Consider the following 21,848-nt stretch of genomic DNA (forward strand, 5'->3'; position numbering starts at 1 on the left):
TTTCACAAAATCATCTTGAGAGTTCAGTTTAGGAAGGCCAGGGGAAAAAACGGCATTTAATTTGCATTTGCTTATATAATCTTGAACTTTATTCTCAGTTTGTGACATAATCTGTTTTCACATTTTAATTTTTTTATGTTTCTTCCTCTGTCATTTAATGACACATATCAGATCTCTGGGCCCCAAAAGTAAGTATGCAGAGTACCTGGAAAAATAAAAGGCGGTTCCACTCTCAGTCTTCACTACGTCAGTTTTGGCCTCTGAGAGTTTTAAGAGAGATGTCTAAGGTCTCGCCTTACTAGAGTGGCCTTTCTGGGACACAGGGCTGGAGCAGTGATGCCTAGGAAGTAGCCCCTGTGCTACTTGGAACACTGTTTCTTTCAACAAGGCAGGGATTTAATGAAAGTTTATCCCAGGGGAGAGTCAGACACTCAAGCTGTGGGAAAAGGCAGAGATGCACGTGGGTCCAACCAGTAGTTCTCACCAGGAACACAGACTCCATGGTGATTGTCCAGTGCAGACCGACTTTTTCTGCCTGATAGAAAGGCAACCACCTACATCTCTTATGGAGCTTCAGCCTCTCAAAAGACACTTTAAGCAGAGATCTACTTGCCCCTCTAGGCTATTTTGCTGTGGACAGCAGGGGTACAATTCTTTTAAGACTATGGCACCTCCCATTGGAGCTGTGTTAATGGTGTGTGTATGGTCGGGGGGTAGTTGCCAGAAGGAGGTGGTGCTGGGGATAATATAGAGTGACCGTATGAACTTCCCAACTGTGAGGATTGTTGGGAGTCTCATCCTCCTGTCTGATTTGTTTAGGTGTCCAAGGTACACGTTCTAAAGGACTTCTTGGTTGCTTGTCTGCCCTGAGGCCACATATTTCTTGCTATTCGTATTTTGTCCTTTATCTCTCTTTTTAGCCCAAGCAGGTTCATTTTAGCTCTTCTGGCCAAAGATATCCTCAAGGCCCAGAAGACTGTGAAGGATAAGACCATAGGATACTAAAGGAATTCCACCTTTGACCAAAAAGCCATTGCACTTACTTCAACAATCCTCAGAATACAGAAGGAGGGACTGTGTGGACCCGAGTTCTGTTTTGTTAATCTGCTTTTTGTCTAAACCAGCAATGTTTGCTAATTGGGTAGCTTTTGGTTTAGCTCATCATTCTCAGTTTGTTTTGATTATAATGAAATGCCCTTTGCCTGTCACCCTGCCTGCCTCTGCCCTCATCCCTAGTTATATTCTTCTTGTTTTTCCTAATTTCCTAGAAGATACTGGAATAAAATATACAATAAAGGTTTGGAAGTACAACTCAGTCACTATTTTAATTTATGAATGATATTTTTTACACTAGTTGAATAGCATACATTTTGTATAACTGGCTAAAAAATATTTTCTATAAAGGCAGCCATTTAGACCTCTTACCTATAATGCCTCATACATAACAGGGGCTTGAAAAATATGTTGAATAAACTTGGAAGTATTTTAAATTTATCCTTACTTACCAAATGGCAGGGACTGAACAGGCTTTGCATGCTGGAGTCGGAGCTCTTTGAGAGGTGGAGGAGTTGTGATAACCATCTCTCACATTACAGAGGAGGCCTGGGCCGTTGTTATTCACAGAAATTATTTGACTCTAAGGAAAAATGATGGAAGTACTGTATTTTGCTATACACTGTACATGTTGATTGCTTTGATACACTTTCCCTATTTGACTTAATTTAGTAATCTTTTCCCAGATAGGATGTTACCTGTGTTACCTGTTTCCACTCCAGCAAGAAAATTGACCACTAGATCCTGCAGTATTTAACAAATTTATCATGATAGTAAGGTTAAAGGCTACACCTCATGTTAAAATTAGCTAGTTCATTTTTCATGTTCCTTGCCTTTCATTTTAGGAAAATGGAAAAATATAGGGGTATGTTTCCTTCTTTTTTCTCCTTTCTGTCCCATCTTCTCCCTCACCCCCAAAGAATTAGATAAGGAGCAAAGAAAAAACAAGGAAAGACAAATGAAATGATTCCTGGAGCAGGGTTAGTACACAGATAAATGCATGTCTTTGACATGAAGTAGCTGGGGACCACTCATTTTGCTTTGACTTTTAGAACAAAGAAGAAAACAAGCTCTATTGCAAGGTTCTGTTCAGGAAATAAAAAACAAACTAGCCACTGAGCAGAAGCATAATTTTTTCAGAAACTGAGACCCTGTGGATCCTTTATTAGTGCAGCTTTGGGTCCTTAGTATATGTCTCAGTTCTCTACAGTGTCTGTAAAAGTACCCAGTTCAAGTTTAAAGCATCTTAGTACAAGATATAGGAATAATGTTAGACTGGCATGCAGTTTAATTAAATCACTACTTTTCTTGATGCTCTGTACGTGTGGAAATGGCCCCCATCATTATTCATGCCACTGAACTTTTCATTACAATTGGGTACCAGAGATGTCCAGGGCTATAGTTTTCTTGTAACTGCTCTGCTTTGACAGCTGAGGGGCCAGCAGCAGTAATCATCTGCCTTTGAAGATTCAAAAGCTTAACCAGCACTTTATTTCAAATCTAGGTGCATAAATTGAGTTGGAGGCCAGGTCATTGTTTGCCTCAGGAAATAGTTCTCTGTTCAACATGCAGATGTGTTTAACGGACAGTGTTTTATGTTATAAGTAGTAGTTTTTTAAAATTTGTTATATTTCTGACACAGAAGCCCAGCATAAAAACCTGATAAGAGTGAGGTATTCAGGCCAGAGAGGAGGTAGATCCTTACCTGCTGCGACCTTAGGGCAAGATTTAAAAGCTACTGTCAGATTCATGGCTAACACCATTTTAGTTTGGGAAAACTTTAAAGCCTGGCTCACCGGACTCCACTTTGCCCCAGCTACCCCCAAGGACACTTGTACAAAGCCAAATTTTAATATTTAACTCAATAACTTCCTGTTTAAACCACTATGATTCTGATAGGTTGGTGATATGGTTAGCAGTAACTTAAACATTTAGTAGATCAAGTTAAAAACCAAGAAGGTAGGTTTTTGAGGCTTGCACAGAAATGATAATCTCTGTGTGCTTTTTTTGCAAATTTTAGAGCACTTCCACAAATATTTTAGTAATCATATTCACTTAAGTTGGTAGCATTCTTCTGCTAAATAGCAAAGGAAAAACAGAATCCCATGTTCAAAATTTTTGCAGAAGGAAATAAGTTTTTAATGTAAGTAAATGTATCCATTGTAGCTTTTCCTGAGTGTTTTGGGGGATTAACTTTTTATACTCTCTTGGGTATAAGATGTTTCTGTTGTGCATTTCCAATACAGGTTTCAGATTAAAAAGCAAGTTTTCCATTGTGGCTGTATTGTCATGTCAACACTCACCTGGAAAGCACCACTCCATAAAGTGTGGAATGTTCTTTGAGCAATAAAAGAAGGCATGTGGTTATTCTGTAAACAGCACTTGAGTTTACAGTGAGTTCTGTAAACTCATTGCCTTCTGCCTTCCTTTTCATTTGATACTTTATTACCCACCAGAACTTGATGAAATTACAAAATAATTTTTGTTTCCTTATCGTAGTTCAGATTGTTGCATAAAGCTCCCTAATCAGTCATAATACATTTTTCTGTTATCCAGATTTATTCTGCCTACAAAATGCAGCTCAAGAAACATCTCGTCTGTTGAAGTCGGCACACAGTGCCCTGTCTATCCTCTGAGCTTGCTACTCGGATCTCTTATTTGGGTTTTTTCATGCAGGGTCGGGTGGCATACATTAGTCTTCCATAGATTTCAGTCTTCCTGTGTGTGCCTTTTCTCCCTAGAACACAGTCCTGGAACTCCTAGTGAATGTGTGCCACAAGATGAGGTGTGTCCACATCTTTTGGTCCCTGAGCTGAGTTTTGGCTGTAGAATTGGGAACTTTTTCCCTTCAAAAGCACAAGCAAGAGTTATATTTGATCATGCCGGTCAGTTGACAAGTACATTCACTTACTTCCTCTGAAATAAAATGCTTTTCAACCTCATTGTTTTATCTAGAATTTTTCTCTCAACCCAGGATCAAGCCTCCATATGCCAGTGAGTATGTTGATTGGGAGGGGTGGGAAGGAATGTTGACCAGTTAGAAGAATTCTCAGAGAAATCATCCTTGAGTAAAGTGTTCCACATGGTCCTCTAAAGGGCCATGCAGTTGTATATTCTGTGACTCCAAATACTTCTGCTGGAAGAAGTCTATTTACACTGAATACGACCATACGGTGGCCTTTGAGCAGTTTAAAAAGAAAACAAATCTTCGAATCTCCAACTATGGTGCTTCAGCTCAGGCTGGTTTTGTGGCATGTTTGTGCTTTTGTGGGCATTTAGCCAGAACAGAAATAGCCTCGCTGGACCTTGAAGAAGACCGGGTTTACATCTGATCCTCTAGAAATAAGTTTTAAGGTTATAAGTTTTAAAAAGGAAATTGTTTATTCAAAATACAGTTTTTCATTGAAATGACTAAAAGGAAAGAAAGAAAAATTATTTCACCACTCTCAGGTGTAACTTTAGAACCACAGCATTTTACCTTTTCAATCTATCTTAATTCTTTGACACAAAAGTAATTTTCTGAAAGGCTTTTATTTTTCATATTTGAACTTTGTTTCAAATTCTCTCACTTGTTTACTGTTCAAGTTGTGAATTACACTTTTTTTTTTTTTGTAAAGAATTGCCATCTTTTTAAAAGAGCAGGATTGGCTATTTGCTTTTCTTACTTACCAAAACGTGGGTGAGACCGTGATGTTTGCTCATGATCATATGGACTGTGCTTACACAGCCTTGTGGCAAAGGGAGTAGTAAATTTAACCAGAAGAAAAATGGAGTTATAATATTATCCTTGAAGATTGACAGTTTCACATTTTAAAATATAGACATTGATTAACTTTTCGTATTATTAGAGTGCTAATTTGTGAAGAAATAGTTGAAGTTCACCTTTTCTGACACTAATTCTAAAACTATGATTATATAACTTAATTCCTTAGAATGTGAATGAATCAGTGTAGATAAAATTAAAGATGGCTGATCCATATTGATAAAAGGCCTTTAACATATTCATGGAAATCAGTTAATTAGTCATGTATTACAGATGTTTCTAAATAATGCTTTGTAATATGTAACTATGATTTCAGGTCTTAAACCAAATGATGAAATCTTTTTGCCTTGTAATAATTTGAGAAGTTCAGCATTGTGAATAAGATAGCTATCATTAGTAAATGAACCACCCAGGTTGATTATAAATCTGTTTTACACTGCGGGTCCCATATTGTCAGTTGGTTGTGAAATCAACTTAGTGGGCTATGACTAGCATTTTAAAAGGGAGGGAAGGAAGCAAGGGACCTGGATAGAATAAAATAGAATGGAGAATATCAGTGTAATTTTACATAGTGAGGATAAGTGCTGTTTGGTGATACTTTCTGTGTGTGATAACTTATTTTTTGTGTATGAATATATGTGTGTTATGAAATCAGACAAATCTGTAAGCCATCACCACTAGTGGTAATGCAGTTAGGTGGCCTGGTGGCCTTGTGGTTGTTTAAATGACTGTACACACAATGCAGACTGATGGCAGGCTTTAACTGGAAAGTTCCAGTATTTGTACTTTTAGCAGGGAGTAAAGGCTGTGACTTGCTGATCAGATTTGTAGTTGACAGACATCTGGTAAGGAAAGCTAATAATACTCTGGATAACAGAATCAAGATCCAAAAATAAAATTGAAATGTCAGATGTATATTGAATCTAAATCAGAAGCAATTTAATATGAATAATTATTGTTCAACCCTGCAGATACGTCCTAGAAAGCTATAGTAAACAGTGGGTGAAGATGTGGTTCACTACCGAACATTGAAGTCAATTAAGTTACTGGATAGAGATCTCATGTAATGTATCAAGACTGTTAATGGTGTTTATATGAAATCTGTGGATAGGTTGTCTTGGCTGGTCAGTGGGCTGGTCAGATTGCATATGGAGTATAGGGTCTCGTTTGGAACACCACACTCTTAAGACGGATGGTGACAAGCTGAAATCCTAGAGAATAACTGGAGGGGGTTGGGGAAGCGTGTGGTCCTCTGATTGAGCCAACTCCCCCAAGTTGTATCTTCTTTGTAACAAAATCACAACTGGATACATTTTATAGAAATTTGGTTGCCAGCAGTGCTAAATGTAGTACAGACTGAATATTATGGCTCTTGCTCCCAGACAGCTCACAGGCTAGCATGGTGATGGTAATTTATATGTTAATACGTCTGATTAGACTGTTCAAAATGCCTGAGTTCTTTCTATTTGACATCTCTCGCATACAGTTTATTCCAGTCCCAGATACAGGTCTTAGGACATAAGGATACAGGTCTACTACAAAATATTCCTACCTGATGCCTACTGAAATTGCTGCCAGGTGTGATGATGTAGTCTGTCAGTTTACTTCTAGGCCTAGTAATTTGCCTCTGGCTTTGCTTAGACTGAGATGAGTCTAGGAATGGAAAGTATATTATATCATCATTGGAATCTGTTTCTAAAAAACATGTCTATAAATTCATTTTTTTAAAATATTCTCAAGTCACAGACCTATACTTTTGAAAAATCTATCAAATTTAAATGTTTAACATCATCCTTATTTAACATGTATTTTAGTATAGTTACTATATGTAAAAAATACATTCTGCACCCCTCCCCCAATAACTTAAGTAGGTGGTAATTGGAGAAAGGTCATGAATTCATGTTATAGTGGATTTCTTGATCGATTTTTTCCCCACAACTAAGCAGTCCTGGTATGAAAGTTGCTTCACTGTCAAACTGGATAATATAATGAGGTTTGTTAAATTAGTTTCTACTAGAACTAATTTCAGAAAAGGATGTTGTTTAATTATAAATAATTTCTGATATCTATAATATGAAATCATGTATCATATTTAATATGCAGTTACAAGCCTGATAGGAAATCTGGAATTCATAAAGAAGATAGATAAAGCTGGAAGAAAATGAAAATTTTGTACATTGACAAAAAGTTGAAATACAAATGGTAAACCAGAACATATTTGCAAAAAAAAAAAACCTAGCTGAAAGGATAATATTCATAATTATAAATATCCTATAAATCAGTAAGAAAAAGACTCCAAACCCAGTAGAATAATGGGCAGTAGAGATGTACAATTTTGATAAGGAAACACAAATGGATAATAGACATGAAAAGGTGTTCATGTCGTCAATGATCAGTTCAAATCAAAAGAATCAAATTGATGAGCGGGTAGGAAGAGGAGAAGGTCAAGAAAATAGCATTTTTAATCTGATGGACCGGCAAAAATCAAAAAGATCAATAGGGCTTATGCTGGGTGGCTGGTGAGGAGATGGCTGCCCTCATGCACTGCTGATGGCAGCATAGATTGGCTTTTGGTACAAGCTACTGTTCTTCATGTTTTGACCCTCAGACCTGCTACCTTACCCCAGTCAGAGCCTCCTTGTCTTCTGTCATTCTGGTATCTGATATACAGAACACTGTGGTCTTTTTGTGGCCAGAACAGCCCTTTGCTTTGTCATTCTTTATAGAAGATTGCTTCCTAAGGTGGACAGGTCAAGTATCATTTCTTTGGTTTTTATAAAGATGAAGAACTGACACATACACTCAGTGACTGTCCAGAGTCAGGTATGTCTGGCTGGTAGAGAGAAAGACAAGAAGTTTCTTTATTCTCACTCATTTTACATGACTTCCAGGAAAAAGTCAAGCTGGGCAGACAGGTTGGGCACAAAAGAGAAATACAGTAATGCATTAGAAATAAGACCTGAAGCCTATGTATGACCTGAGTATTTTTGCTGAAATAGTTACAAAACAGTCTGTCCTTTGGAGGAATGCTGCAGTGACCTCCTGCTGACTCAGAAAAGAGATGTGTTGGTCCAACAATTTCAGCTATGAAAAAAGTATGTATTTACTTATATAATGAATTTAAAAGACATTGTTAAATGTATATTTTGTGTGAAATTATTGACATAAAATATTTAAAAGTTTTGCCAAGCTGTGTTCATACAGAAAATTGAAATATAAGGACGTAGACCTCAAGTTATATAACTCGACTTTATAATATTATTAAGCAGTTTTGGAACTTGACGTTCATTTAGTCACAACTAGAAGAAAGACATTTAGAAGAGTACTCCCATTCATGACAACTTATTTTAGTCCTGAGCAAACTACCTTTCTTTTAAACAACAAAAGATACTTGAAAACTGTATTACTGGGCCAATACTAAACTGGAGCAAGAAGCAGATGTATAAAGAGCAAACTTTTCTGTGGAAGCCAGATTCAAGTCAGTGTGTGTGTGGTGTGTGTGTGTGTGTGTGTGTGTGTGTGTGAATTTTTAAGGTTTTTTAAACTTACAAGAAAGATGGCAAAGAGCTCTGAAACATGATAAACTCCTAAGAATTAGTTATGTTCAGTTTGCTTAAAACACTGTCAACCATATTTTTAAGGGAATTCTAGAACTGTTTAAGTGATTGTTTGTACGTGCCTGCCTATTTTCAGAAGGGATTTAAGGCAGCTTGAAATATTCTATTGTACTTAATTATTCTAGTTTTAGTCTTGGAAATCCACTATGACTGCATAGTCCACAGTGAAATGTGACGCTAGTTATATAGTTCTCTCCATAAGTGTTTGAGGTTTAATACGAGTTTCCTGTTTGTAAAAGTAATACATAGCTTTAAAAAAAAAAAAAAAGAGCCAGTGGCTTAAAAAATCCTTGTAAAATTACTTTTGTTTAAAAATCTACTAAAGCAAAGCCTTCTTCTATAAGGTGTCTCTTGCTTTGTTGTTCAAATAAAGAATGAATTTTATCATTAGAGCATATTTCAGAAACATTCATAATTTGACATTCTCTTGTTTAGTATAACTAAAAGAAACTTTCAAGGAATAACAGAAAGCCTGTTTTAGAACAAAAAAGTGAAATTATTTCTAAACATCACATTTACTAAGCCTATATTGTTAAGTATTTGATCTGTAATTCATTCAGAACAAAAAGCTATTAATTTAAAATAGGATTTTTCTCTAGAAATTTAAACTTGTGGGAATACTACTAAAGATCCATTTACCTAGTAATTTTTTTACTACTTTTGATTACGAAAAATTGTAATTAATGATCCGTATGACATATATAATTGGTACATTGAGCTTTAGGGTCATGGAGAATGTTCCACCAACAATAATCTGCTCTTACCTACACCTCTATGTTAAAAAGATTTGAAGTCTCTGACATTCTCTCTTTTTTAGAAATGCTCTGGAAAAATTATTAAGCATATGCCTGAAGGAGCTTTGTTTTAGTTAATAGGGCATTTTCCCAGAGGATGAATCCCTGGAGAAGCTCTGATCTCTCAGACCTGTGTATGTGTTTGGGAGACTTGTTTGGAGCTGGAAAGTAGTTCCTAGTTCTCGAGGCAATGTGCTTCTGATAACTTAACACAAAAGGAACTTGGGTTGTCAATGATGAGCAATAAAAATCCTCTCTAAAGTATATGGAACAGAGGTATTGGCCAGTTTTGTTTTTTTGTTTTTTTTTTTTTTTTTGGTAGTTTTTTGTGTGCGGGAAGGACAAGGGATATTCAGGGGGTATCCTTTTCATATTTAATTCATAATAATCTTAAAATTGCCTTTTGTCTATTTGATCAGAATTTTAAAATGTTTTTAAAAAGTCACTTAACATTTATTTCTGGTTACTGTTTTTGATAGTTTTCATACTTTTATGTTGTACATTTTTGTAATACTTGATCCGTATAAGATGACAGAACAAATAGAAAGAGAATTTGGAGTCAAGAGACTTGCCTTGAATCCTGATGCACACACTCAACATGGGATCTCAGGGCTGGCCTTTTATGTGAATCTTAAGATGTACAGGAAGTATTTACCATAGGAGCTGGGGAAAGTGAGAAGAGGTAGTTTCATGGATAGAAAGCATTCATAGACCTTGGATTAGAGAATACACGGCATAGTGTAATGCCCAGGTGATCAGTTTATTAAGTTTATTCTAATTTAACACTAATAAAAAGTCAATGCGAAAGAGCTATGATGATCTAAAACAGGATGGTTCTGCAAATTATGCCACAAACTTGAGAACCCAGATCAACCTTTTCAGTATTTCATCTTGGTTAATTACATGACTCTATTACACTTTAGTCAGAATTTTGCCATGTTTATATTCATGGCACAAACAACATACAGTTGGAGTTGCTAAGCTAATGTGGGTCCAGCTTTGTACATAGTAGTAGCTAGATTATAGATGCTTTCTTAGATTTCCTGCTCACTCACCCTGCAAGACCATCTCTAGTGGGTGAAGCAAACCCCAAACCACCCATACTTCAGTATGTATGTCTAATTAATAAGGATTTTCTTTTACATATAATACCTGACAAAATTAACAATAATTTCTTAATTATCATACCCAGTGTATAATTTTCCTGATTTGCTTGTATATCTTTTATAGTTTATTTGAATCAGGCTTCAGAGAAAATGCATACATTTAACTATTTCTAGTGAGTCTCTTTTATTACTTAACATCCTCTTCGTGCCTTTCCTGCCCCTCTTCTCTCGTGCTATTTGATTTGTTGCCGAAACCCAATATTTGTCTTGTTGAGTATCCCTTGTTTTGGATTTGACTCAGTGCTTCCTTGTGATGTTGTTAAACTTGTTCCTCCATCCGCTGTGTTTCCTGTAGACTGATAGATCTAGAAACTTAATTAGATTCTTTTTTTTTTAAAGTGGGGGAAAGGAGGTCAAATATTTTTATAGGTAGAGCTTTGTACTTCCTGTGCATCCTATCATGAGACACATTGATGTCTGGTTTTCCTATTTTTAGTGATAGATCAGTGTGTTCCAAAGTATCAGGTCCAGTGTATCCACTGTGAAGTTCTCTTATCAACCTTTCACCTCTGATTTTGATGGCCATTGATGATTGTTGCCTAAATTGATGCTTATTTCATCAAGGATTACAAAATGGTGATTTTCTGTCTTTCTACATTATTAGCTATGTGAATCTTCTATAAAGAACTTTCCCATTCAACTATTTGGTTATCTCAAAAACAGGCTGTTACAGAAAAGATGGGATAAATGTGCCATTCCCTTTCTTTTATTTCCCAGTTTTTGGGGTATTGAGTTCTCACAAACTCTAAGGTGACCAGTAAATTTTCCTTTTTAGTATTATAATTTTCAAGGATTTTAATGTTTCATATTAACTATATTATAGTTACTTATTATATATGATAATTTACAAATTGTACATGTAACTTTTAAAATTGAAGTACAGTCAATTACAGTGTATCAATTTCTGGTGTATAGCACAATGTCCCAGTCTTGCATATACATATATTCATTTTCACAAATTATATATGTAACTTTTAATTTGCATGTCAATTCATTGCAGTAATTTTTCTTTTTTTATACCCAAATTGTACTATCCTAGGCCTATGGGAGTCTTTCAGACTGGTTCCTGTGTCTTTTTTGGCATGACCCCATTCATCTTTGCTTTCTGAGGTAACATGTCCCAGGTTCACTTTATATATTTACTGTTCCTTCATGGAGCCCTTGTTCCTTTTATTGGGAATGATCTTGTACTAATTTTTTTTTTTTTTTGAAGAAGCACTTTTATAATCAGTAAAAAACAGTATTACATGTACATTGTAAATATTTAACCTTTAGAAAAATTTAATATACAACTCACATTCTCCCTATCCATTATTAACCTTTGATATTTTTTCTCCTAGCATATGGGTTTGCATATTTAGATCACACACAGGAGAGAGAGATATATATACACATACATACATACATACACACGCACGTATACACACACACACACACTTTTGTATCTAAAGTGTTTTCAGTTAAAAGGATTGTGGGCATTTTTTCACATCAGTAGAAATCTTCAGAAGCTTTGATTTTTAAGTGACTTCACAATGTTTAATTATATTTCCTGAGGATTTTTTTCCTTTTTCCACTGTTTTAAATAATGATTCAGTTGCCATCTTAGTACATAAATCTTAGAGAAGCAGGTTTAAGAGAGAAGCATTTTTAAGTCTACTGATATATAATGAACATATTCATTGTCATATGAAAGATAATAGATAACCTGACAGATGATGCTAATAAGAGTTAGAGTCAAAACCTTGGAAATCCTTGCTCTTCCACTTTACTAACTAGCTTCATGGTATTTGAACAGATTATTCAATATTTTTGAGCCTTAGTTTACTCATCTATAGAACAGGAAAAAAAATGATTAAACTTCCCTTAGGAATAAAGGATCAAAAGAGTTCTACTCTTTCCTCAAGGATCAAAATAGACAGGTTGTTTGTTCTACAAATATTCTACAAGTATGTTCCAGACACTATTCCAGTTTCTGGGTTTACAGCAATGAATGAGTGAAACCAGCAAAGCCCTTTTCCTGGGACTGATGTTTATTTGCTCCCTTCTTTATTAATGTGTGTCTGGTAGTGGTGATCAGTGCTGGGAGAGCAGTGAAGCAGGATAAGATGAGATTTGGGGAGAGCGCTATTTTGGAAACATTGGTCAGGGAGGGCCCTGTGAGTAAAATGAGGGAGAGAACTGTGGAGATTTGAGCTAAGATCTCTCCATGAACAGTCTGGGGAATGTGCTTAGGTCTGGCACTGGAATGGCAAGCCAGGCAGTGTGGCTGAAGCCAGAGAGGAGGAGATCACAAGGAGTCTTGCAGGCCTTGGTCAGCAGTGTGGGTTTTATTCTGAGTGAAATGGGAGGTCATTGGGGGAGAGGTTAAACAAATAAGTGACGGGGCTTTGTAAGCTGTGAAGTATATAGTACTTTAGGAGAGATCTTACGTTATTTTGAATACTGCTACTATTACCACCGAGGCAACCATCTGATTTGCCATCTAGGCTATTAAAAACTGTCATTTGACTCCTGCATACTGTTCAGTGTCGAACATCATTGGGCTGGTCAAGATCTATTAATTGCAAAGCACCTGTCAAAGCCTCGTATGCTCTTGAACACTTAATTTTGGTTTTGACATAGTTGATGATGAGCTGTGTATTTGGTAGCTTTGGTAATTAACCAAAAGATTCAGCTATTTCTTAAAGTTACTCATGGTTTATTTTAATGGGGCTCAGTGTCATTGGATCTTTTTTTTTCCCTCATCTTTTTTTCTTGAAGTATGGTCAGTTTACAATGTTTTGTCAATTTCTGGGGCTCAGCATAATGTTTCAGTCATACATATAAGTCACTGCATCTTATTTGCAGCTTATAAGGGTGTATATCCCATCCTTCCAAAAACTGAATCAGAAGTTTTAAATGCAGTTTTAAAAAGGATAAGATCACTCATTTTATATTGCTGTACAGTCTGTGTGGATATCTTTTTTTTTACACGCATTTTGGTTCTGGAAATAATAGTCATGAATCAGATTTTAGAAGGGAAAAAAACCCCACATAACTATCCTTTCCTACTATTTGGATTTTACCATATGCAAATGCTGTGCTAAGCACTTGAAACACGTGCAATTCTTGTACCAAGTTGTGAGGGAGCAATTGTTTCTCCTGTTTTAGGAGAAGAGGAAAGGGAGCTTAGAAAAGTGTAAGTCAGATAAGTGAAATCAGGATTGGGACCCAGGCTGTCTTTAAACCCCATGTAATTAACTACTCTGCTTTATATGATTGCCCTGCCTTACTGTATAGATAGTCTACCACCTAACACAGTATCTGGCATATTGTAGATACTTAATATTTATTTGAATCAAGTAGCATTAACCTGGAAGCAGGGGATTCAGTCTCAGAGCCATCTATCTAAAAAATGGATTCAGATGTGTACTACATTTCACACTTTCCATGACTACTTAATTAAGTACCTTAATAGTTCTTGTGTACAGCGGTCTCATTGTATGCAGTTTTTTCATTTGAACACAAAGTTTGTGAGTCAGATGTAGCAGATATGTTAACATAGTGTCCTGTGAACTCAGCTGTCTAGGAATGTGTTGTCATTCAGCAGCTTTTCATTATTGTCTCTAAACATTGACACCCACACCTACACATGCCAGAATGGTGTCTGCTTGAGAGCAAGCACTCTTGGTGCCTTGAGTTTGTAGCACATAGTGTGTGCACAGTTGGTTCTTGAATGAATGAATGTCCTAATTAGTGGCTTATGAACCATTTGGCTACTTTTCAGTATTTGTCAGTACATACGTAACTAGAGTTAGTTACAGTTAGGGATGTGTTGCACAAGTCAAAAGCAGTCAGAGTGCCTAAGAAGGGCAGTGCCTAACCATCTTGACTCTAGTGATGTTAGACTTCCTGGGTTCCCAGTGGGTGTTCTGTGTGTTACCCAGCAGTTTCTTGGGGGTGGAGTATTAATACTCTTAGGAGTATTAACCTAAAAGAGCAGTGATTTGAAGTTTTTGTGCTTTGTAAGATAGAAGTGACCATTTCTGCTATCATCTGGTCTCCATCTGTTTTGGAGAAAAGAGTAGATTCCCAGTGCAAAAGACCACAAATACAGAGCAAGTAATAAAAAGACTGTTAATCAAACTGTTAATACTAGCTGTCCCTGTAGGCTTTGCAGGTGGTTTTCACTTTCTACCTTGTGTAGTCCTTTAGTGTTTGAATTCTGAATGAACACTGTAACCATTTTTTTTAAAGCTAGAAGTTTAACTCTCAGTGATGGACATAGATGCAGGAATAGATAGAAAGGCTTCAATTATTCTGATCCCCAGCCTAACTCTTCTCCCCTCTACACCAAGGATATAGAAGCTAGTTGAGGACTATGCTTATGTGAACAATGACACAAAAAGCATCTCCTCTCCCTTTTTAAGTGATTTCAGCAGATCAGTAAACGTCCCAGCTATTGTGACAACCACATTTCCAGAACATCTTGGGATGATTTTGGCCCCATTGACAGCCACTTGCCCTATGTGGAGAATAGTGAGGGTCTCCACTTGATGTCTGTAGGGACAGAAAGATTTAGAAAATAGAATTTACTGAAATTTTGAACTGATTATATGGAAGAGTTAATGAGTGGAAAGAGTCTGCTGTAAAGACCAAGTTTTGTGATTGGGTGAACAATGGATCCATTCACTGTGAAGGGGAATTTAGAAAAATAAGCAGGACTTGGGGATGACGTTTGAGTTGCAGGAGGACATCTGTAGGAAGCAGCGGTTGGAACTGCAGGCTGATTGGTTGGGGCTGGAGATAGATTTCAGGTTGTTGAAAACATGGGTAGATGAGATCACTCAGAATATGGGTAAGAAGACAGCAAAGATAAAACCTTGAAGGACATCAACATTGGAATAGAGATGAGTCATTGAATTAAAGGCAGAAAGAAAGGGCATTTGGAGAGACAGGAAAACAACAAATGCATGAAAGCTAAGGGGTGTGCAGTGCTAAATGTTCATGCAGATTCCTTTCATGCAGTTTTAGCATGTAATTTCATAAATATTAATTTTAATATAAAAGCATGCTAAATTATTCCCCACTCCTGTCCCCACTCCCCCTAGTTTTCGAGTTAAATTTCCCCTCTAACTCTTTATCTTTGGGATTCAAGCATACACCCTGATTACCATTAGGAGCAGGCTTACCCCTAGTTTGAGATATGTAGGTGTGGGTTTTCCACAGCCCTCTTTATAATTCCAACGGTGACTAGCTTTCTCCCAATGGCATTAGTAATTTTGACTCAGCCCAAGGAATCCTGCGGCTTATTATGAACCTTTTTTTTTTTTAAGGGATGGGGGAAGTAGGTATTTGATAACTAAATTATTTAAATTATAATATGTATTTTTGTCCATTTCCTTCGTGAACTCCAGTTCTGTCTAAAATACAGTTTAGGCAAAACATAGTTTAAGAAAACACTTGAACATACAGAAAATTGAGTAAAAATGAAAATCCATATATCCAACTAGATCTAAAAATTAAGATTTTTGCAATATTTGCATGTGTGAGATAGTTGCCATATTAATGAACAGAAAGGACCTCAGTGTTGCTGGACCTCTGTAATAGAGGCCAGAGGGCTGTGCTGCTAAGTTGGGGATGGGTAAAGCCTTGAACGCTGTGGTAAAGAATTTGGATTTTATCATAAGGGCAATGAAAAGTTACTGAAGGGCCTTGGTCAGTGGATTCTTGTTATTGTTCCCTAAAATTCTTTCAAATGCTTATGATAAAGGGGGGAAAGTGGAAATGAGAGGCAAGCAGATGGTTATGGTAAAAGGTGTCTTTTAACTATCTTAACCTTGCTTAATTGTTGTTACTTCCAGCTTGGGCATCTGCATACTCTTGGGATTGTCAGTTCCAAAACTCAGACATGTCCCTGTGTGTTTCATGTCCTTCAAGGACACAGAGCCTTGTGAATAGTCTGCTTGATGGTGGACCAGCCCCCTGTGAAGTTACCATCTCCACTCCTAGGAGGAAGCATTGTGAGCTGAAGAGTCCACTCTCAGTGGTGCCTTTACTGTCATTTGAGCCTTGTTGGAAGGTCATGAGTTGTTCTGTGAAGGGATTAACCTCTGTTGCTTGTAAGGACTGAAGTAAGGAGACTGAAGCTTCATGTTCAACTCTTAAACTGTTTGTATTTGGTTCCAAATTTTCATGTTCCTCTTTATTGTCTGTCACAAAAATCAATTAGTGATTCAGGAAAACTAGTTTAGTCACCAACTTTTTTTAAAAAACATAATTGAATAAAATAAAAAATATCAGTTTTGGCGGTGTGTGTGTGTGTGTTTGTGTGTGTTGTGCAAGTGCACATGTGTAACATTTTAAATAGTTTTCTTATAGATCATAATCAAAGTTTGAAAAACACTGCTGGTCCTATTGGCTCTATCTGATTTTCAAGATTAGTAAATTGGCAGCCTTACTTTTCTCTGTCATTCAGCCTTCCATTCAAATTTTTTATGAGTAGTATAAAGGATACTTTTTATGTGTTAACGATAGATTGTTTTATATTATCCATTGATTTCCTTAAACTTAGTTTTTATGTTTATTGAAGTTATACATGTGAAATCGAAGGAGACAAATAGTTACAAAATGGGTTTGTAAGTAAAAATACCAGTCCTCCACACTTTTCCTGCTCCCTAAAGGTACCACCTCTTTTGACTGGTTATTTTGTTATCTTTCTCCGTGTCTTTAATGAACGTACTTAAGGACACATCCATGATTTCACCATTAACCTGTAACATTTGTCTCAGTAGCTGCTTTTGTTTTCTTTAGTATATGCATTGTAAAGTCAGTAACGCAATAAATACTTAGTTGCTCTATGCATATTAATCTAACATTTATTAAAAACTATTTCTTAAAACATTATGCTTCTTAGCCTTTTAGCAGTGTTCTAGGGACATGTGTTGTCAACCTGCTTGGTTACCAGTTAGGAACCATTCATGAATTTTAACCTTACCTAGGTTTTCAGTTAATTACTTAAGAAGTTGGATCACTGAGTAGCATACATTAGTATAAGATATGTAAGCTTAATACAAAGCAAATTCAGGCATAAGCAGTTTCCAATGCAGGAGTTTTAAGGGGTTTTATTTCCTTGTTTTTGCCCCTCAAGCATAAGAATTGGTGAACCTGAGGAGTAAATGAAAGAAATAAAAGGATTTGTTTAATTGCTGCACTCATACTTTAAGAGCTGTGTGATATAGTTTTTATTTATATATTTGATAATAAAGTTATACACTTCTTATTTATTCCTTTACTTAGTAGTTATAGTTAAATGTATTTTTAAAGCAAATAAATTTAAAGTGTGTATATGAGAGAGGGAGGGAGGAGGAGAGAAAATAAAAGCATGCCAGGACAGCCTCACCACCATGGCTGGATTGGAGCCTGCTGAGGAGTGTCCACTGCTTGTTTGGGGTACTTGTTCCTAATTGTATTTCCTCAAAGTGCAGTCTTCCTAATTTGTAAGTTCTGCAAAATCCTGGCTGCCCAGGGTATTAATTAGGAGGAATGATTGTATCATGCTTCCCCTTTCCCTCACAAAAGCATTTTATACATATGTTGTCTTCAGCAGCTGTACTCCTTCTGCTGTGACCAACATTTAGTATGTGGTAGGACTTTTTAAGACCCCTTTTGCCCTGAAAAGTCACTTCTTCCACCATTGAGCCAGAGCTGAAAATATCTCTGTTGCATAGCACCCTAACACTTCCTGCAAAATACCATGAAACATTCCCACCCTCCACCCAGCGTTGATTTGTAGCATCACTGCCATTATTTGTGGAGTACAGATAGGGAAGATTATATCTTCATAGGATCTGTTGTGAGTGTGAATCCACTGTGTTTATGGAGAAGCAACCTGCATTGCCCCCCACCCCTCCTCCAAAAAAAAAAAAGATTAAAAAGAAAAAAGTAATGGAAAAGAATGATTTGGGATTTGGGCCCCATTTAGCCAAGTAATCAGAGAGAGAATGTAACAGCCACTTGGGAATAACTTACCTGTAGTTGATCCAAACCTCTTGTCATAGAAAAGATATTTAGAATTTTGAGAACCTGTGTTTGAGGACATTTCCCTTTGGTTAATGAAGATGCGGTTTTAATGTGATTGAAAAGGGATTTGCAAGCTGAGATAAGGTGAACTATATAGATGATATCTTGGTATAGAGATTGTCAGAATAGATCATATCAAAGCATTGTCTAGAAATAGCATACCTGTTCATGATTTAATTGTAGACTTAACACTGGCGTTCATTTGCATGTTCTTTTCCCTAAAGGTTTATTTGTAAACAGATATGCAGATCACTATATCTCAAACTTTAGAGAAAAAACATTCCAGTACTTTCTTCAAATGAAGTCTTAGGCAGAGGTCAGAAGAAGCGTTACTATGATGCTATGCAACAGAGATATGTTGACGGGGGAAACAATAGGGTTAAGATAGCCAAGACCCACCTCTTCCCACTTGGCAGAAGTGGGCAGTGGGTGCCAGGGGCAGTTAAATATAGGAGTTTCAAACTCACAGTTTGAAAACCGCTGATCTAAGCAAACTGTAAGGTTCTTCTCAAAAGTGTTATCTTTTGGTATCTCGTATGAGGTTGTTTAATGCCTGTGGGTATAACTTCTTTTAGTTTATTTAGTGAAATAAATTGTAACTTCCAACATGTTCCTAAGTTACTTCCATTGTTTATCCTGTTAACTTTGTTTTTCATTGTGACTTCTTGGAATAGTTGATGTCCTCTTTCTGGATGATGTAATATTGTGGTTTATGTGGTTGAAGTGTTGTTTTCTGCTGACCACAAAAAAATCGAGAACTTCCAGAATTTCATTATCCCCAGAGTTTTATCCCTTGAGTTCCTTCATAAGAGATAGTTGTATCCAGGCAGTAAAAGTACACCGTCACTTAAAGGATTTGGGGATCTGATGAGAGATTTGTCCAAGGCTCTGTCCAAGGTTCTCTCCAGCCCTGAGACCATAGGACTGACTGAAGAGGAGGATGGGTGTGCCCACCAGAGTGATTGGGAGGAAGCAGCATGAACACAGGAAAAGGCCTCCTCTGGAGAGACAGGGAGAGGGCCTGTTGCTAGTGCTTTTTGGCTAAGTTCCTTACCTAACTTTTTACTTCAGTTTCCTCAACTGTACAATAGAGGTGTCTATTAATCGGAGGTATAGTGTCGTGATTAAGGATATTTTGCATCAACACAGACCTGAGCTGGTTTTCCCCCTTAGTACCTTAAGCCAGTTTCTTAACCATGTTCAACTTCGCCTGTAAATGGGAGTGATACAGTGTCTGTGTGGGAACTGTTTGAAAGGATCCCATAGATGATGGGTTAAATTGCTTAGCGGGGACCAGGCAGTACTAGTTGCCCTCCCTCATCAGCACCATCATGTTCCTCCTTAAATGGATGGTTAAGAGAGCAAGGGATTAAAACTGTGATTTGAAAAGTACAAAGTGTTCTGTAATTCTAAGATATTTCTTTATTATCATTTCTCATATATTTATTTGTTTCCAAGTACTAATTTTGAAAGTCATATAAAATAACTTTCTCGAACACTAGTTTTCTTTTCAAAGGAGGATTTAGAAAGCATGTCTTCTGTCAGCCTCACTTTTCCTCACTTGTTCCTTGTGCTGTGTCCCCAGGTGAAGCAGGCAGAGCGCAGTGAGGCGCCTGTCGCTGCCGCCATGCCGTTCCCCTTCGGGAAGTCTCACAAATCTCCTGCAGACATCGTGAAGAACCTGAAGGAAAGCATGGCTGTGCTGGAAAAGCAAGACATTTCTGACAAAAAAGCAGAAAAGGTATATATTTGGCTTCCTCTTATATTTTCAATATTGTGATTAGGAGCAACTATAAGACAAATTATGAGGTGATTTCTAAAAATCAGTAAATCCCAATTTGGGTTTATTTGGGGTTTTTTTGCATTCTTTTTTTTATTGACGTATAGTCAGTTTACAATGTGTCAGTCTCTGGTGTACAGCATAATGTTTCAGTCGTACATATACATACATATATTCTGTTTTCATATTCTTTTTCATTATAGATTACCACAAGATATTGAATATAATTCCCTGTGCTATACAGTAGAAACCTGTTTATCTATTATATATATAGGAGTTATATCTATATTTAGGGTTTTAAAAATATAGTCCTAAAGTGGCATTTGCTGCGGCTTAAACACCATGTGTTTTCTGTGGTACTACCATCTAAGAATATATTTCTAACTTTTTTCCTCCATTTCTCATTAGAGGTTTTCAATTTTATTTAGATTTCAATTTTTTTTCATTGTTGAAGTGGTTTATCTGATTCCTGGAATCAGTGTTTGCACAGTAGTCCTCCTGGGGAGATACCTATCCTGGTTTCTTTTTGTGTTCCCTGTATCCATGATGAGTATCTCCCTCTACCCAGGCACCACAGTCCAAAACCTGACTTTCATCCCAGTCTGTCTCCCTGCTATCTAAAACATCATCTTTCAATAAACAGTATGAACCCCTACTTACTAAGGGGTTTATGGGTTGATCTCAGTTTCCATTCCTACTTGATGAAAATCCTTACGACTCTTCTTATGGACCTTAGCTGTAGCCTCCTTGCTGCTCCTTCTGAAATATCTCCCCTGCTTTAAATCTTCAGTGCAACCTTCTCAAGGGGCACACAAGACCCTCCGTGACCTGGTCTGTGCTTCTCTGGGTGAATTTGAACCCCTTTCTTCCTTATTCTGTATGCTTTAACAATCTCAGCTTACCTCTGTTCGTTGAAAGCAATTAAAGTAAATAATCAGCTACACTGCCTTTGTCTTGTTTTCTCCTGTTCCATTTTCACCTCAGCCCCAGTTCACCTTTCAGAACCACCCTATTCATTTCTTTACTCCAGGTGGCTTCCCAGAATGCTCCATCTCCTGGCCTTACCCTTAACCCCAAGAACAAGTCTCTACCATTTGGTTCTTCCTTTGTAAATGCCAAGACTGCTGCCATCTTCAACATGATTTTATTTGGGTTGTATTTTTCTTCCTTACTAGACCTCAAGCTCTTTAACCCATGTGTCATTTCTGGCCCACCTGTGCCTTCCACAGTACCTGATTCCCATGGGCTGGATGCCTGATGATTCATTGAATGAATGTTTGTTTGGAGCAACATCTTCCACCCTATCTTTTATTTTAGGTTGTTTTCGGTTTTGAGTTGGTAGTTAAACTGATTAACTTTTACCATTTTTTAAAAATCTGAGACTCTGTGGTTTACCTGTGTTCTTATAAGAAAAAGAAGTTCACATTCATGGGATTAAGATTTGTAAGTATAGGCTATTTAATTAGTATATTTTTCTGTCATTGAAAGCAATCTACAATTAATAAAATTTTCTATTATTCAACTTTACTTTAGATCTTCCATGAAAATTCTAGATAATTTCTTGCATACTTACACTAAGTAATGTGGATAAATGTTAATGATGTGATAAAACTA

The 21,848-nt window shown here is 36.8% G+C and overlaps 1 protein-coding gene across 1 annotated transcript in view; it reads left to right on the top strand.

Annotated features, from left to right (window-relative positions):
* CAB39 (calcium binding protein 39) overlaps positions 1-21,848 on the top strand; it is an 85,527-nt gene that overhangs the window by 15,454 nt on the left and 48,225 nt on the right. Inside the window, exon 2 of the mRNA XM_032480456.1 lies at positions 20,040-20,195. Within this exon, the coding sequence (XP_032336347.1) occupies positions 20,082-20,195 (114 nt within the window). The 5' untranslated portion in view covers positions 20,040-20,081. The remainder of the gene's footprint in view (positions 1-20,039; positions 20,196-21,848) is intronic.

Source organism: Camelus ferus, chromosome 5 (assembly GCF_009834535.1).
Source record: "Camelus ferus isolate YT-003-E chromosome 5, BCGSAC_Cfer_1.0, whole genome shotgun sequence".
NCBI classification, from domain to species: domain Eukaryota; kingdom Metazoa; phylum Chordata; class Mammalia; order Artiodactyla; family Camelidae; genus Camelus; species Camelus ferus.